Genomic DNA, 18,751 nt, shown 5'->3' with positions numbered 1-18,751 from the left:
GTCCTCCATAATATATCAATCTGATGTTGAGTAGAAAATGAACATGGGATTTAAAAAAAGATGTGTGTAATCCCATCCAATCTGCTGGCCAACACCTATTCTAAGGTCTTCAGTTGACCCAGCCTTCACTCTATCCTTATCTTGGCTGCAGGAGATGTTTCCTCTTTTCATTAACTGCCTCTGTGAGCCGGGGTCTAAATCCCTAAGGCAGGGGTTCTCAAACTTGGCAACTTTAAGACTTGTGGACTTCAACTCCCAGAATTCTGGGAATTGAAGTCCACAAGTCTTAAAGTTGCCAAAGGTAACGTTAGGTTGCCTTTTCCTCTGTAGAGATATTCCCAATACACAGAGCATTTGAAAACAGGAGCAGTGGCGAATGGGACACATAGCGACAGAACCAGCACGCATTGCCCAGTTTCCTCTCTGCCCCTTTTGGATTGTATGAAAACTATCAACTTTAAAAAGGCGAGTATTTGCAGGTGGTCCTCATTTAATGATTGACACGTTTAGTGACCAAAGTTACAACCATGATGAAAAAGCAACTTTGTGACCAGACCTCGCATTTACAATTTTCATAAGTCTATGAAGCAAAGCAAAGCTGAAGTAAGATTGTAAGCAGAGCTGCTGTTTCGTTTATCGACCATTTCCCTTAATGACTGAGTTTCTGGTTCCAATTGTGGCTACCAAACAAGAACCACCTGTATTTAATTTTTGGAGTTAGTATCGCTGTTCAGAATTCATGGATGGGATTAAAAAACAACAACTGTAGGACAAACAAGAAGAGTTTAATGTTTGATGTATCACAATTGAAATATATGGAACATCCCAAGCTGCTTCCAGCATCTCAAGATAAAGGCAAAGTCTTATGTCCTAACAACTTCCTTGATCCTTTTTTACTAAAAATGCCAAAGGCTCAACTTGGGATCTTCTGCATGTAAAACTGAGCAACCTAAAACTAGGTCATGAAATATAGCACAGCAATGGCATTTAGGTTTACAGTATATATTGCCCCATAGCACTTCATAACACTTTCCGGGGGGGTTACAAATGTAAGCCTTATTTGCATATTGCCCCCAACAATTTTACCTCATTTTACCAACTGCAGAAGGATGGAAGGCTGTGTTACCCTTGAACCCCCGTCAGGTTCAAACTCCAGACTGTATGTCTGCACTGTGCACTTTAACCACTGAGCCACCAGGGCTCCTGGTATTCTCAGAGCAATGGTACTGAAATATTCATTTATTTACTGATTTCATCAAAGCAAGGCTTTCTGCTATTTATTAGAAGGGCTGTGCATACTTCAAAACCAATTTGCAAAAAGTACTTCAGACTTCATGCAAATGTGAGCGCATCTCTCTGCTGTTCATTACAGCAAGCACATTCTTTCAGGTTCCTGTCCAGAGAGGTGCCACTCTCAATTTGCTCCAAAGCAGGTCTTAATCCAAATCATTTCCAAAGTGAGCACAATCCTCTTTATTACATTCAAAGTTGTTTCCAGACCCTCCTTCTTTGAGCCTGTTGCTTAATGCAACAGTTAACTTGCAACGCCAGCAAGCAGACCATATTTCATGACCTCAAATGCATTCAGTGATCCTTGCAATCCCAAATCTCTAGTTCTCTAGAGAACATCAAACAAGCAAGAGATATCTAGGATTATGAAAGACATCCCTGTTCTACAATCACCTTCTTCTCAGGAGACAGTTCACAGACGCACATTAAGATTAAAACTGCTTAAGCTAAAAACATGCACATTTCTTCCATGTTGCAAAAAAGGGGAGGTCTGTTCTGAGAATTTTGAAATATATATGTCAGCAACAAAATAGGACGCCATTTCTTAGAAGGAGTGGCTTAACAGTGAGGGAGGAAAAATCTACCTTCCTTTCCTTACAGGTTTTTTTTTTCCCTCTCACCTCCTTGTAAAGGACAAGTAAAGAACTGCAGGACTTAGACAACATACCAGGCATTTTTCTGTCAACTGCCAGGCCAGAAAGAGAGAGAGAGAAAAAGATATCAGTGTTTAGCCACTGAAAAGGTTTTTCAGACTGGACCTTGCTTCTTTTCACTGCCAAAGTTAAGGATGTGCAATGAGGAGATTGGGATCATATTACTCTCTAATTCCAGTGTTTCTCAACCTTGACAATTTTAAGGCATGTGGACTTCAACTCCCAGAATTCCACAGCCAGCTGGCTGTGGAATTCTGGGAGTTGAAGTCCACATGCCTTAAAATTGTCAAGGTTGAGAAACACTGCCTGAAATCCATGGGATTCAAAACCATGTCTGTAAGTGGAACTAGCTAGAATTTATTTCAAATTTCTCCCCATTGTTTTCTGATTTGATCCTCTTTCCTAACTCGGAAGATAAGATTCTAGGAATTCTGCCTAACCTGCTTTGAATTCCATCTGAGAAACAGGTAAGTTATTAATGTAATCTGGAAAGAATATTTTTTGTAACTATAACAAACATAATCAATCAGCATATGCTACCTCAATGTTTCTACTGTAAAGTTCACTGAAGACTGTCTTTTAGAAATTCCTCATTAAATTTAAATCTACCAGCCCATTAAACCAGACTCCTTAATAAAACTGTTGTTTTATTCATCTACTAGAGCAATGTTAAATAAAGTAGCCTATTCATGCATCCTTGGCATCTGATTTCATATTACAAAAATAATCCACAAAAAAGTCTGTTAGAATAAGCTGCTTTACCAAAAAAGCTGAGAAAGTATATTAAACGTGTTTACATACTTTTGCCGCAGCTGTTTCATGAAAATGAAGCATTGTTTTTTATTTATTTATTTGTTTGCTTGTTTGTTTATATCCCTTTAATAGTTTTATAAATAACTCAAGGCAGCAAATATATCTAATGCTATTTCCTTCTGCTACCCAAGAAGGGTCCAGACCAGAGTTCTGAAATATATATATGAATTTCCAAAACCTTCTCTGAATGGGAATTCTTGTATGGTATCATCATCAGCCTTTTATATCATTCATCACAAGATGTTGCAGAGATTTTTCTAATCATCCCAGTTTTATACTATTGCATACCCTTCAGTCACATAAAGCCAGCCGCCACTTATTCAATAGAGTTGCATTCATATTAACATCACATTGCATAGGTGCAATTGTATTTATTTGTTAGTTTAGAAATTTCTGCAGATTCAGCGGAGCTTATTCAAGTTATAAGATTAAAATAATTGGGATTTGGCAACTTTTAAAGAAAACTCATTAGACTTGCTTGGAAAACTGCTTTTAAGTAAAATCATGCATTGTCAATATTAAAACGAAGCTAATTTACATTCATTTTTAAAATAATACCTTTATAATATCTAGAGTCTGTTCTACCTTGGCCTTATTTAAATAAATTGTATATATTGCAATATTATTTTTCTGTGTTCTCCCACCATTGCATGGGATCCAATTCATATCTACTTTACATCTTGGAGGTCTTGCTAACCACAACAAAGGGAAAAGTAAAAGAACACAACTTTTAACCTATGCCTTTCGGAAATGCCAAATGAGCTCTCTCTCCCACTTAATTTTAATGCCTGCTAAAATGATCAAAAGTTTGACTGTACTTCAAACAGTCACCACTGTTCAGGAAAGTATTTGAGGACTTTTCTGGGAAAAGAAACAAAGAACAGCATGTCTGCAGATTTCTTTTTGGCATTCTTGATTTTTTCTTTTAAATAAAAAGGCAGATATTAGGAGGCGATGCAGGGATTTGTCAAAGGCGTGATTTCTTAATCAGCCCTTCAAATTGTCATCAGACAGCAGCATTCCACTATATGTCTACCCAGAGGGCCGTTTCATCAGAACATTCTCCCCATATTGCATACTTCAGTGAATTACAACCTTAGAAGGACCAACATCACACAGCTAAACGTCTGTCTGCCTATTTTCAATCATCTGAACTGCACTGGGACAATAGCAAGATTCACTCCTTTTGAGAAAAAAAATACTGCTTAGCCTCTGATTTCCCAGGAAAGAGATGCACAGCAACCCAGTCGGTCAGAGAGAGGAATCTCCAAATCATATTTGGATCTTGGAAGAAAGGAACATTAAGAAAACAGTAGCTGTATTTTTTTCCCCTCACACTTCCCTTCTCTGAAAGCTTTTCTTGGCACGGGGCAAGAAAATAGTAATCCTACCCCTGCCTCTGAGCTGAAAGCGTGGCTTGACTTCTCTGCCCACAGCTTTATTCCAGAGCAGGCCAGCAGGGGGCAGATAGACAGGCTGAGGTGACTGACAGTCTAGTCCAAGAGGTGAGCAGGAACCCAGAGGCTGAACAGGAGCTCGCAGGAAGCATCTTTCTCTCTTCTTAGCACTTAACACTTGAGCCAATGCAAAGAAGCATCCAATTCAGAAAAGCAAGAACCACTTTTAGAGGGGAAATTGCTTCAGTGGAGCTAGAGTCCTCCTATTGCCCTGGCTTCGGAATGTAAAAGGAAGGAAGGAAGGAAGGAAGGAAGGAAGGAAGGAAGGAAGGAAGGAAGGAAGGAAGGAAGGAAGGTGCACATACTATGCAATCACTTCAACAGATTTCACTGGACTGAAGAAGTTAACAAAGAATGTAGTCACAAGGCAAATCTGCAGAGAATAGAAGGAGGTGATATAAGCAAATTGATGTAATACCGGACTTGGCAAAAGTCCCCCAGGAAAATTCCCCGCCATGGATCCCAGGTATCTGATTTAGAATACAGCCAGCTTTTATAAATGGGACTGTGTCAGTATGTTTTCCCAATATCTCCCCCACACTAGGGAAAAAAAGATATTATTATTATGTCAGCCTCCCCTTGAGTCCTTCTCTCTCTCTCTCTCTCTCTCTCTCTCTCTCTCTCTCTCTCTCTCTCTCTCTCTCTCTCCCTCCCTCCCTCCCTCCCCCCTCTCTCTAAATGACCTTCTTAGTTAGACCCAACATCTGCAGCTCCAGAAACTGCAGACTAACATATGCCCACCTATGGGACCATTCATTCCATTCTGCCTCTTCTGCCAAAGATGCACCTAAGGGGGGGGGGAGAAAGGGAGGAGTTTCCTGCTCCTCTGTGTATGGCCCTCCTGTTTCAATTTTGCCACGTAAGCTGGCTAGAGTCAGTGGGGACTTTGAGCCAGGCAATCAGAGAGTGGGGCAGGTAAGGTAATATTTGAGATGGGTTAAACTCTCTGGCTCTCTGAATATCTTAGCTTCTTCTGAGGTCTTCTTCTCAGCTACCCAATACACACCTGAGGAGCATCTCAAGTCAATGACAGATCAAAGGATTATCAAGACATTTCAGGATCTGAGCTAGAAAGAGTTCTCAATCAATTTGAAATAATTTCCTTCCCCCCTCCCAAAAAAAAGCCTGTGGACTTTGTAGTCATAGTGTGGTCCAGCTATAAAAGTGAACCAAGACGTCCCCTCTGCCCCTCCCTTCTCTTCTTCACTTTGGCCAAATGTATGTGAATTCGCTCAGTTTAATAATCTCAAGCAAGGAGGTGGTGGGAAGGAATTTGCATAAGCCATCTCCTTATCAGTTTCAAAACTGGTCGACCACACCAAAAAAATAGGGAGGAGGGTGTTGTTCAAAAGGTTCCTTGCCGTCTTCTCGAGTTTCAGATCATTCCATTACTGCATGCAGCAACCCACCTCCTTCCCATTCTCGCTTTGCCCCACAGCACTTTTACAACCGGGCGGGGATGCTATTTGAAACTCACAGACCGATCCTGTCTAAGGATTTCTGACGAGAAATAAAACTTTACTAGATTTAGTTGGATGGGCAGGACTGGGGAGCCTTTGGATCGCCTATGGTTCTCTTCCCGGCATCCTCCCATATGCCGAAGTCAAGGAGCTCCTCATTTGAACCAAGGATCAATCCGAGGTCCGGAGCGCCAGTGACGGCTCAACCAACAAGGGAGGAAAGAAATCCTTGGAGCATATACAGAGTGCTCCCCAACCAAACCGGGGGCAGATCCCAGAATCACAGACACAGACACACAGAGAGAGAGACACGCGCGCGCGCATTTCAGGGAATGCAATAAGGGAGAGGCAGGCTCGTTCCTCATCTCACTTGCTGGGGTTACTTTAGAAATCGGGGCTGTGTCCCGCCTGATGTTGCCTTAGCCCAGCCCAGCCCAGCCCCTCACATCTCTCCAGCCGGGACTTCAGGGGTCCTCCTGGCTCTCTTACCTCCTCGGACTTCCGCAGCTTGGAGCAGAAGCACTGACGAGACGAGAAGAGCCGGGAAAGCCGAGTCCCAGAACCACCGTTTCGTTTTCCACCTGGTGGACCACTGCCGACTCTTCTCCATGGTTCGCCCCATACCAGGGCGCGCGAACGGCGACCCACCCACCCCTGTCGGGGCCCCTTCGTCCCCCGCGCTCGCTTCTTTCTCCGCCCGGCTTGTATTCCAAGAGACGCTCGGCCTCGCACTCCCTCAGGGACCCATCGAATCCAAGGAAAGCTACGCTCAAAAAAAAAAAAAAAAGGGAAAAAGAGAAAAGTGCCGGCTGAAGAGGTGGGGGCGACTGCGGATCGGTGCTGCCGCTTCGGGACGGGGGTGTGTGTCTTACAACGCCCGGGTCCGGCCCCTCCGATTCGCCTCTCGGGTATCCGGCCTTGAGACCGAAGGGAGGAGAGGGGCTTCAATCCAAACGCGAGGAGCGCAGCATCTCCACTAAAGGCTGCATCCCGCGAAAGGGGCTGGCCAAGAGGCGCACCGGGAAAGCGGCCGCAGGAGCGAAGAACGAGCGAGCGAGCGAGAAGGCGGGCGGGCAGGCGGGCAGGAGGACAGGAGCCCCCCCCTCCTCTTCCCCCGCCCTCCCATTCTATGCCCCCCTCCTCTCACCCTCTAGGGGGAGTCTAAATTGACAGGGAGGATGCGGGGCACAAACCAATGAGAAGTTTCCTGAGAACTCGAAGCCACGCCTGCTGCCCGCCCCTCCCCTTCACCCACGAACTCTCGACCCCGGGTTCCAAAGTTCCAAATTCAGGTAAACGGGAATAAGGACGTGCAGCGGCGATAGCGTTACGGCACCAACTCACCCCCAAGGTTCCGGGAAACGACTTGGCTGAGGAGGAGGAGGAGGGTACGACCATAAAGGGGACACCTCCCCCCCCCCAAGCGCTCTTCCCAGGATGAAGATCTTAAGTCAACGTGAAGCAAAGCAGAGTCGAGCTCTTGGGCTTCATCCCCCACAGCTGCCCCTGTCTATCTTTTATGCAGTATTGGCCATGGTCAAGTTGTGGGAGGCATATAGACCCCAGGAGAAGTTTTTGACTTTTTTGCAGACCATCAAGGAAGGGGCTTATGACAAGATGCCTTGAAGCCCAGCTGGAAACTGCTTGCTCTACCTTGAAGTCGCACATGTGACCGAATCCTAAAAGGAAATGCTTTTCAGCATGCACCCCTTTTGCTGAAATAACTGTAGCAACATGTCAGATGTCAGATCAGGGGGGCAGGGAGATAGGACACTGTCTTTCATTTTAGGAATTAAGTACACAAAAAGCCTGAAACTGCCCTTAGCTGCAGATGCTTCAGAAAGCTGGGTGAACATATGTTCATGCATGGTTGTATACTCATAAATGTTCTCCTGATACTAGACCACCCAGGAAAGTAAATGTACTTAGACAGTTGGCAGATAGGATCTAATATTTCAGGTTTAGTTGTTCATCAATGACATGGGAAGAACCCACTGAAATCCTAACATCACAATTAGGAAACAAATCCTACTGAATTCAGCATAATTCATTTGTTGTGATGCTTTGGCTGGCTGTAAAGAAGCACAACATAAGAATGGCAATGCAATAATATACAGAAGATTCCAGTGACGATACTGTGGAAAAAATACAGCCCCATCTGAACCTATTTAGCCAGTAGTCCCACTGAACTCTTTAGGGTTTAACATTCTGAGTTTAGAATGGTCTTTTGCTTCTTATTAGTGATATATGTCTCCTGTTAACCATATTATAAACAATAAACTATATACTATATACATTGCCTGAATATGTATGTGTTGTGTGTGTATATATATGTATGTATGTGAAAACAGGCTGATCTTGGGAACCAATATGGTCTAGTGGTTGAAGCATTGGAAAGGGATTGGAGAAATTCAGATTCAAGTCATGCCAAGACATTAGACAATTTGAGACCAGTGTTTCTTAGTCCAGCTTACCTCACAAGGTTATTAATTATGTGGGTAAAATGCAGGTAACCTGCCTTAAGTTCTTGGAAGAAAGACAGGATAGAAAGGATGATATAAATATGAATAAATGCACAAACCTAAATAAGGGCTCAAAGCCTTTGTACCTCTACTAATATTCTGTACGCTGAATATCATTCAGATATACTGTCCCTAAAAGTTCAGCACAATCATGTCCTTCATCCACATTGTTAGGGTAAGGGGAAAGAGCTGCTGATTAAGGATTTCAAAATCTAAAACTGATGGATCAAATCCATGGGGACAATTCACTAAGACTGCTTTATGCAACTTGTGCCCTCTTGATATGAAATTGTATGTTGTGTTCTGCACTGAGGGCCAGACAAAACATTAAAACAACAGATTTTTAAGTGATATTTCATTGATCTGGTACTTACGCTACAATTTTCTTTTCAATAGATGATTTATTAATATAATACATAATAATATAGATCTATTCTGGACATGTGAAACCATCAATGGAATTTATGCTTTCCTTTGGTAATTATAGAAGTACATTTCAATAAAAGGGAATATTTGTAGCTTAGGGTTGAAATGAGGGTCCTATGTGCTCTCTGAGCTTGGTTGTTTTCTTGCAGATGTTTCAAAACCCAAACTAGGCAAAATCATCTGTGCTCTCTTTATAATACATTACAATCATTTACAATATCCAAGGAGATTAATGTGTTTTCTTAGGACATAAAAAAGAGAGAAGTTGATCTTTGGAGAGACTTCTAAACGATTAGATCAGAAATTCCAAAACTACAGACTATTTGGGGAAGATCAGGTAAGTATCTTCAAGATTTACTGATTTTTTTCATTTCTTCTTACATTACAGTTTTACATCTTCTTGAAAAATACTTCTGCAGAAGGCTAGTCAGAAAATGACAGTCAACCAAACTGGAAAAAAAAAATTATTTGGAGCCTAGCCACCTTCCTCTTCTCCCCAGCCACAAATGTTTAAGTGCTTTCAGCAAGATGCAAAATAGTTGAGCAAATTCTCTGCCTGGGTCATATGTTTCATGGAAACACACAAAAAGGCAGAAACACATAATGACTTCAGCAGTCTAGTGCAGAAAGGAAGAGAAAAAGTAGGAGAACTGTCTCTTTTTAGGAAGTCCCAGTGACTTGTGTTCATTCAGTGTTCAATATGGGTACCTTCGTAATCCATATTCTCCAGAATGAAGAAAACAATTCAACAAAAAATAATCTACTTGAAAAATACAGGTGTGTGTGGATGTGTGTGCACATCTACACATGCATACACATGCATGACCACATACACACATTAGATACAGAACATCAGATAAAATGTCCTGAGCCACCTGTACAAAGTCTGCCATCAAGATTCCACATTTATGATATCTAATGGGATTAGATCCATTGTTTTCTCATATTTGATTGTGAATAAAGTATATATCTGCCAAAATCATCACTGTCCCTTTTTCAAGAATCCCGCATAATGTTCAAAAGAAAAGAAATCAAAGTGTTGGGTAACCTGAATGTTAAAACCATACTTTTAAGTACATCTACTAGAAGGTCAGTTCTTCTGAGGTCAAGAAATTTAGAGGGTTGATCCTTTGGGGCTGCAAGAATCTCAACTTTTGATTTCATTTCTGAAGAACAATGTGATCATTTCTTGTATTAGATCTGACATTAAAATAACCAATTATCTTTTTGTAACTTTCTCCATAGAGAAATTCTATGATAGAGTTATTGACTGGTTGAAAAAAAAAGTTACAAAATGCATGCAAAATTTAGGACATTGTGACATCCACCTTCTTAGGGATTGGCATTTTGTTTTACCTTTTAAGCATGGCTCATATTATAATCTTGGTTGATTTCAGAAATTAATTGCATGTATGCTTTACACTGCTTCAATAAGATGGTTTCTTATTCTCCTGTGCATTAAGAAAATATCTGTGATGTAAGATATACAGTAGAATATGTAACAAGAAGAAACCAGATAAATCCAGTATATAACAGTTTTGGGGTGGGGTATAAGATTAGAATGGTTTGGGTTAGTCTCTCCTCCAATGTTAGAAACCAGACATTCCCCCCATATTAGCATAAATTAAATACTATTTATAAAGGCAATTCGCATACAATGGTAAATTCAGGGGGGAAATGTGAGGCATTCTTTTTAGTCATGTCAAATTATATATGATTATTTCTTTTTAATAATAATCAAATACTTAAGGAACTATTTTTGGTCTACTTTTTGTGTTTCCAGTGGGGTTACTGATGATATTTGTAGTATGACATGATTTGCTTCATATTTCAGAAGAATAATGTCTCTATGTGCTTGATCATTCCTAATTGTTTAATTGTTGTCTCCTGCACACCGCGAGGAAATGTGACATGACATGTTCATAAAGCATAGATCCCACTTAAGAGCTTAGCTCAGATTTTTCTTGGCCCAATATCTAAGCTTTAAGGTAAATTAATCGTTATCGAGTTATTCTTGATTTATTTGTTTGAAAATTATTTTTACCTCATTAGGCTTTAAATCGGCCTTTCGGGAGGGCTGCTGACTAAACAGGACAGTGTGTTATTCACAATACATTTTTTTTTTTGAGACACAGGAAGATGAGTTGTTTGGTTAATGCGTGTGGTTCTTTCTACCCTCAACACAGATGGGGCATTGTTGTACTTTCAGGCAGTGGGGGAAGGGTTAAAGAGTAATGAGTGGAGAATGCTTTTCTTCTTCCTGGACTGAAGAAGCTCATTCTGACTCTTTCACATTCTTTTCCCTGCAAACCCTGACAAGAAAGCTCAGCTTCACTATTGGGCATATTCTTGCTACTCAAGCCATATGCTTATTTACTCAGAAGCACATGCACCACTGAGTGGAATGGGTCTTGCTTTTAGACAAGTGTGCCTAAGCAATCCCACCGTAACTGAAAATTCTTGTCCCAGACTAAGAAATCATAACATCTACCTGACAAACTTATCTTGGTCTCTCCCTTGAATGTAAATAATGGATTAAAAATCAAAGAAAGGGAAAAGGCTTAGGCACTGGAGAATCATCCCCAATATTAATTGCAAGATTAAAACCTTTAGGAAATGAATCAGATTACTGAAAAGACAGTAATTAATTTGGCTTTACACAAATGTCAACACTTTTTTAAAAAAAAGTTCTGAGGGCCAATGAAACTGTTAAGACCTGGAAGTGAAGATCTGAGGCACATTTATTTGATGTTACCATAATGAGTCACAATATTTTTACCTGCTTTATTGCAATATCTCAAGATACTCTTTAGCAATGCTGTAGCAGTGAGCGGTGAAAATTGGGAAAATATCATACCACCACATGTATAAATGCCTTGAAATGTTAGAGGCCTAAGTAGGGGAGAATTCTTTATCGATTTGCTACTTTTGGAGAAAAAAATATTGTTTTATCATTATTAGCTCTGCCGTAATGGTACACTTACAGCGAACTTAACATCTGCTGATCTTGCTACCCTTTTTCATTTTGTTCTATTATTCTAGGAATCCTGCTGTAGCCATTTAAAGCCTGGGATTGATTTTTTAGAGCCAGCAAGTATTTCTCTGTTAATTAGGCAAGGAAAGAAGACCAGGGTCCTGGGATTGACCAACAGATCAATTCATTCAGAGATTGAGGATGATATTGTTCATTGGGTTCTCTCTTGAGTATAAATGTATTTTGAGAACTTGACACATACAGATATTAACATAAGTTCTTCCTAGATGGTATTGTGCAGTTCTTAAAACACAGAGACATTGAGGCTTTACTAAGCCAATACCAGAACTGGAAGTCTCTACAGGTAGTGGTTCAATTTTTAATAGGTTATGCTTAGTGTAGGAACTAGAAATGCTATAAAAGATGCAAGCTCTATTTACAGTGGATGCAAGGGTCAATCCTTGAGCCTCTTTCTGCCAGCCACATGGGCTTTGGGGTAGTAGGGACAATTGCTGTTTGCATCATTCTTATAATGGACCAGTCTGATCACAGGCTGTATGTTGCCCATATTTTCACATAACCTTCATGCACGTGAAGAATAATGCCTTTTTGTTGTTGTTGCTATTCATCCATGACTTTCTTCTTGCTTCTTCATTTTTAATGAGCTAATTATGTTTTCTTTTTTTTTTTTTTTATTGAAAATTTTTAAATTTTTACAAAAACAAATCCCCTTCCCATACCCCCCCAACCCTACCTCACCCCCCTCCTCCCCAACCTCCCAAACCCTCCCCTAGACTTCCCAGAGCTGAGTACAGGCTTAATTGAGAAAAAAACTTAAAACACTTTTAAAACCTAAACAAATTTAAATACAATCATCATTCTATATAAACTCCCTCCAAAAACGCAAATTTAAACATTACTTTCTTTGAATATCTATAGCTATAATGTAAAATCTAATTTCTCCCTCTTTCTTTATCCTAATACAAAAAGATAAACATATAAACCTTTGTTGTACCATTAAAACTAAATACTCTTAGAAAACTTAAAGTAAATACATATTTCCTTCAATCTTCATCATCTTCTCACCTATCCAAAAAAAAAAAAAACTTAAAAATCCTAAACAAATCTAGACACATTTAGTTAAACAAATTATTTTCTCTTAAAAATATTAATAATAATATTTAAAAGCTTAAAACACTTTTAAATCCTAAACAAATCTAAATACAATCATCATTCTATATAAACTTTCTCCAAAAACACAGATTTAAGCATTACTTTCTTTCCTAAACAAATCTAGACATTTAATTAAGCAAATTATTTTCTCTTAGAAATATTAATAATAATATTTAAAAACCAAATTTAAGCATTACTTGAAACTTAAACAAATTATACTCCCTTCGAAACACAAATTTATTAGAATCCCCTCACTGAAATAAACAAATTATAATCCCTTCAAAACACAGGTTTAAACAATATTATCATTAAAGGTTTAAAACTTAAAACTGAAATATATTATTATCCCAAAACACATATTTAGACATTACATAAGACATTTTCCAAAAACGATATAAGTTTTACTTCTCCCACAATCTCAATAGTAAACTTCTTGTCTAAAGTTCTCATTCAATGTCCATAATTTTCTGTCCAATAACCAGTTGCACCCACTATAAACACAAACTTCTTATCTAAAATTTTCATTCAATATCCATAATCTTCTGTCTAATAGCCAGTTGCATCTACTATAAGCACAATCCATATTGGTCTCTCTTGCCCGCAAGCATCGAAAAAAATGCGTGGAATTCTGCCCTTGAAGATCGCTCCAAAGAGTTTGTAAGTCCTGGTTGACCCACCAGCTCAGGAATCAGTACCTGTGAAACTTCCTCAACCTCCTTCTTCTGTTGGTCTTTCTCTTTACATTTATATGTTACTTTTTCTTTACATTTATATGTTGCACAAGTCTCAGGGACCGATACCTGTAAAACTTCCTCAGTAAATTCCTCCTTGTGTTGATCTTCACAGTTGTAAGTTGTACAAGTTATCCTCTGCCCGTTCCTCTCTTGTTGGTGCCCCTCAAGCTGAAATTTCCCAATTTCGATTTCAGGCAGCAATTCCACCCTTGAAGATTGCTCCAAAGACTTTGTAGGTCTAACTTCTCCCAGAGCTACCCTTGAAGATTGCTCCAAAGACTTTGTAAGTCCAACATCTCCCAGAGATTCAGAGACCGCTGAATATGAAACTTCCTTAACCTTCTTCTGTTGCTGCTTTTCTTTGGAGTTATGTGCTACACAAGTTGTCTTCTGCTCCTCAATCTGGACTTGTTGAGACCTAATAGATGGCGATGCACATACCCCCAGGACCGAAGTATAAAAATCTTTTGCTTGAGAAACAGTATTAAGTCTATGACATGTCCCCAGGTAGTTCACCACCATTCCAGTCGGAATATCCCATCTGAATAGAATTTTTCTCTTTTTAAGTTCATTTACTAGAAAAGCAAACTCCTTTCTTCTTCTTAAAATTTTAGATGGGATCTCCTTAAAAATTATGACATCTTGTGAAGCAATTTGAAATCTCTTCTTATAATAGGCTTGCACAATTTGATTGCGTAAGGATCTTTTACCAAAGTAAATTACCACATCTCTTGGCAGATTCTTCTGTGCTGCCACCACAGAGTTAACCCTAAATAATTTTTCAATTTCACTAAGTATTCCCTCTTTTTCTTTATTCAAAATCAATGCAAAGTCCTTTGCAACCATTTCTTTCAAATCTTCTTGCAAAGACTCTTCCAGGCCTCTGATTCTTAAGGCATATTCCATTTGTCCATATTGAAGCATAAGAATCTCATTTTCCATTTCTTTTTCCATACTTTCAATTTTCCCCTCCATTATGTCCACTTTTTCAGCTACCTCTTCCACATGGGAGTTCACCTTTTCAAGAACAGAAGCAACTCCTTCTAAAGCCAAAACAAAATCTTGTCTCAAGATCTTATTATTTTCCTCTAAAATCTTTTTCATTTCTGCCCTAATTTGAATTATAACATCTCCCATCATGTTTTGCAAATCCTTCATAGTTATTAGCTGACCCCCAGAAGAGGGTGAAACTGTTGATTTAGAAGCTGTAGAAATCCCTGGACGCTTTGGAGCCATCTTAAAGAAAAACCTTTAGCCCTTCTTAAAAAATTATAAAAATTCCTTCAAAAATCATAACTCCCTCCAAAGAAGGTCATTATAATAAAAAGAAAAAAGGGAAAAGAAAAAAAAAAGGAAGAGAAAAAGAATTAAAAAAAGCTTTACTCCTTCTTAAAAATTGCAAAAAATTAAACAGAAAAAAGTCCTTCAAAAAAGAGTCATTACAATATAAAGAAGGGAGAAGAAAAAATAATAATAATAATAATAATAATAATTAAATAGAAAAAGTCCATTCCAAAAAAAAAATACTTAGAGATACCAAAAACAACCATTCCAATCATAAGAAAATAAAAAGGGAAAGGGAAAGGAAAGAAAAAGAAACACCAAAAAGCCTGCCGGTCAGCATTCTAACTTCAAAAAAAAAAAAAACACCGAGAGATTTGCCGATCGCCATTTTACTTTCCCTTTCAACAGAGAAAAAAAAAAATAAAATAAAATAAAAAGAGAGAATAAAAATAGAAGCAAGTCTTAAAACTTAAAATCCAAATAAATCAAAGAAAGCAAAAACTAAATCCTCTACTCAGCTCTGTCCGTTTATAAAAAAAAAAACTCACCAGTTCTCTTTAAGCACGGAGGTGTTTGCAGCGGCTCGTTTTGTCCCTGAGGACAAAAACAGCTGGGAAGCGGAGACAAGTCCGAACTCCGTGGGAGCACTCCTTTCACCCCCCCCCAAAAAAAACTTGGGGGGTGCAAAAGAGGCTCTACCACTATTCGGACACTCTCTACCCCCCCCCTTTGCCCGGGAGGGGGATTTTGAACCGCTGAACAGCTGGTGTCTGCTGTTCATAGCGGTTCTTACACTTACCCAGGAAAGACGGCTACAAAGTAGCCGCCATCGCGCGCGCAAAATCCACCGGAAGTCGAGCTAATTATGTTTTCTTATGGGCATGCTGATGACTACTTTTCCATCATTTTAAATAGGTCATTTGATTCAAATTATGAACTCACAGTTCCCAGCTACTTCCTGTTAGAAAGGCTTTCAAGCTTGTCATTTAATTCCAACCCAGTACTGAAGCCTATATTTCTTATCACAATTGGTAACAAATATGTTTCATATAGAATACGGGAGATCATCTTTCCCAAGTTGATCTAAAAACATTTTTGTGCCATTATCATCCAAAGTAAGCTTAGCATTGAAAATGGGAACCTGTTTATAATTAAATATGGAACGTGTGATGTCTGGCATGGAGGACATTTTTAAAAGTGGTAAAGAATAAATTGTTGCTATACTGTCAATAGTATTCTAATTTTCCCAATCATGCTACTCATTAATCTTTTATCATAGCCGCTCTTTGGGTGCTGTTTGTACTTAGTACCAAATGTACATTGTGCTTACCTCCCAAATAAGTTGTCAGTAAAGGGCCCAGATTAATAGAACCCATTGGCATCAGTTAAAATGGGCATACACAATTCGCTTCATTACATAGCCATAGATGCCTATCTCCCCTATCATTTATGTCTGGGGAGTTAAGTGAACTGAAAACTGCCTTGCCAGAGCAGTTTGAAGATTAGATTGTTTTATTTTACATGCCTCCTCAAAGCTCATAGTGGTGATGTATGCAGGCACAACAATGATGAGCCTTCTAGCATTGTTGCCAGATTTTTAAGCTTCTCAACATTCCCATTGGACTATGGTATTTGGAGGTATAATTGCTTACATGTAAAGCTTTCACTGAATCAGCTTAATTGATATTTATAGACCCATGAGTCATGTTTGCATATTTATTATTTTTTTTAAGTTATCAAGGCTAGCCATGAATTCCCTTAGATAATTAAATCTGTACAACACATGTATGGTAATTTTGCATTGGTAATACATCCATAGGGCCTAGTGACATCTATGGGAATTTCATACATTTTGCTAGTGAGAGCCATATGACTTGTCCACCAAGTATAAATCTTATCATGGCTTATGACAGTTTTTGGCTACTTGACAAGTCTATTTGAGAACGATGAGAAAGCCAAGGGGCTACTGCTGCACAAAAGCAATTGCTACAGTTAGTCAAGTGAGACCTTTGGCTCAGACAAATTGTTTGTTCTTCTTACCTTGCTCTTTATATAACAGCATTGGTTTCTTGGAACACAGAATCAAAGACCTCCTAGAAACCTAACAAAAGAGACTTGGACATTTCCTGACATGCTTTGGCTATCCCCCACTATGCAGCTCATATTTCCTACTATAACATGTTTTAGCTTCCTGGAAAAAGATCTGATCACATTATCAGATGCACTTCTGCATTTAAAAAGAGTCATGGGCCACAGTAAGGTGAATTCTGAATATTTTTCACTCTCTCCTTATGGCTTAGACCAGGAGTCTTCAAACTTGGCCCTTTTATGACTTTTGGACTTCAACTCCCAGAATTCCTCAGCCATGTCTGGCTGAGGAATTCTGGAAGTTGAAGTCCACAAGTCATAAAAGAGCCAAGTTTGAAGACCCCTGGTTTAGACCATAAGTCTAGTCTGATAGCCACCAGGAATATCAAACATAGATCACATAAAATATTTATGTACTGTATCTACATTACTCTAATCCATAACTGACTTCAAAATGGAGCTATGGTCTTTCTACATGTCTGAAATGGGTTGAGTTTTAGCCTCACTAACCATTTTTAGTAGTTTTTTCTTCACATGCACCTCTGAGTCTGTTATGGTGTCCAGTACAATACCATAAACATTTTCCCAAAATGGGGATAGGTGGACATTTGAATGTTTCTCTGCACTCAACAACTGTGTCTCCAATTTGGGAGAAAATAAACCAGTGCCAGGTTCTGAATGTGCAGAATGACACCCCAATTTTCATTTGCAGTTTTCAAAGATGTGTAAGTGTGATTACACTTATTGTTTTTTTCTGAACATTTCCCTTGGAACAATTATATCACTCAATAGTAGAGAACACAGTAGATATAACTCAGGGTTGAACTGTTGGGTTCTTGATATTCTTTCTGCTTGATTCTTTATTTTGGGAGAAAGGAAACTAAGGTCAATGAATGTTAAGAGCCCAACTATAGGAACATTCTGGAAGCAATTGAAAGGAGGAGTACATATTAGCAATGATTTCGGAAAAGTTTGTCCTGCTGCCCATCAGTATTAAGTCTGCTGAAAATAGTTTCCCCTTCCTGAAATTCAAGCCAAAAATGTGAGGAAATTAGTACATAACTTCAAAACAGCATCTTTTACCTGAGAGATATCAATCTTTCCAGTTCTGTTATAGAATGTTATCCACTTCCTCTCATGTGTAGACCTGCCTGGAAGAGGATGCGAACAGGTATCCAGCCTGCATAGAGAGAGCCAGACAACAAATTATTTCCCTACCTCCAACCCACAAGGGAATCAACCTTATCCGTTCCTATCCTCATCTCTCTAAATATGTTTACTTACCAATATACTCAGCTATAGTGGGTGGTAGGTGATAGGTAGAGTAATTCTACATGAATGGAGGGATGGGTTTATGGAAATGCAACCTAACTGGTATGCAACAATTAACTTTAAATCAGGACTTTGGGGGTGGTTATAAAGTCAAGATGGCAATTTTGACTGTGTGGCTAAAGCCCAACCCCTTCTATACATGTGTCGGCATCATACAGACCAAATGATAGGCCTTCAGTGTTGTGATCATGATCACATCTTGACTTTTTTTAACCTGACTCCCTACCCCTGTAGATATACAAGAAGTAATGAATGGAAACTTATCAAAAAGAGAACCAATCTAGAATGAAGGAGAAATTTTCCTGGCAATAAGGTCAATTAATCAGAGGAATGGCTTGGCACCAGAAGTTCATTGGAAGTTTTTAAGAAGAGATTGGACAACCATTTGTCCGCAATTGTATAGGGTCCCCTGCTTGAGCAGGGGGTTGGAATTGAAGATCTCCAAGGTCCTTTCCAACTCTGTAATTCTGTTAAAGCTATCTTCCTAATTACCAGGACTGAGAATTAAATAGCAGCTCCATATTAACAGAATACAGATTTAGTTA

At 39.2% G+C, this 18,751-nt stretch overlaps 1 protein-coding gene across 1 annotated transcript in view; it reads right to left on the bottom strand.

Annotated features, from left to right (window-relative positions):
• Positions 1 to 6,994, bottom strand: part of COL11A1 (collagen type XI alpha 1 chain) — a 263,838-nt gene extending 256,844 nt beyond the window's left edge. Inside the window, exon 1 of the mRNA XM_039369563.1 lies at positions 6,163 to 6,994. Coding sequence (XP_039225497.1) covers positions 6,163 to 6,295 — 133 coding nt within the window. The 5' untranslated portion in view covers positions 6,296 to 6,994. The remainder of the gene's footprint in view (positions 1 to 6,162) is intronic.
• Between the last annotated feature and the right edge of the window lie 11,757 nt (positions 6,995 to 18,751).

This window comes from Crotalus tigris, unplaced genomic scaffold (genome assembly GCF_016545835.1).
Source record: "Crotalus tigris isolate CLP2741 ecotype Arizona unplaced genomic scaffold, ASM1654583v1 scf7180000021163.878790, whole genome shotgun sequence".
Lineage (NCBI taxonomy): Eukaryota > Metazoa > Chordata > Lepidosauria > Squamata > Viperidae > Crotalus > Crotalus tigris.
This window is presented reverse-complemented; position numbering and strand designations above follow the sequence as displayed.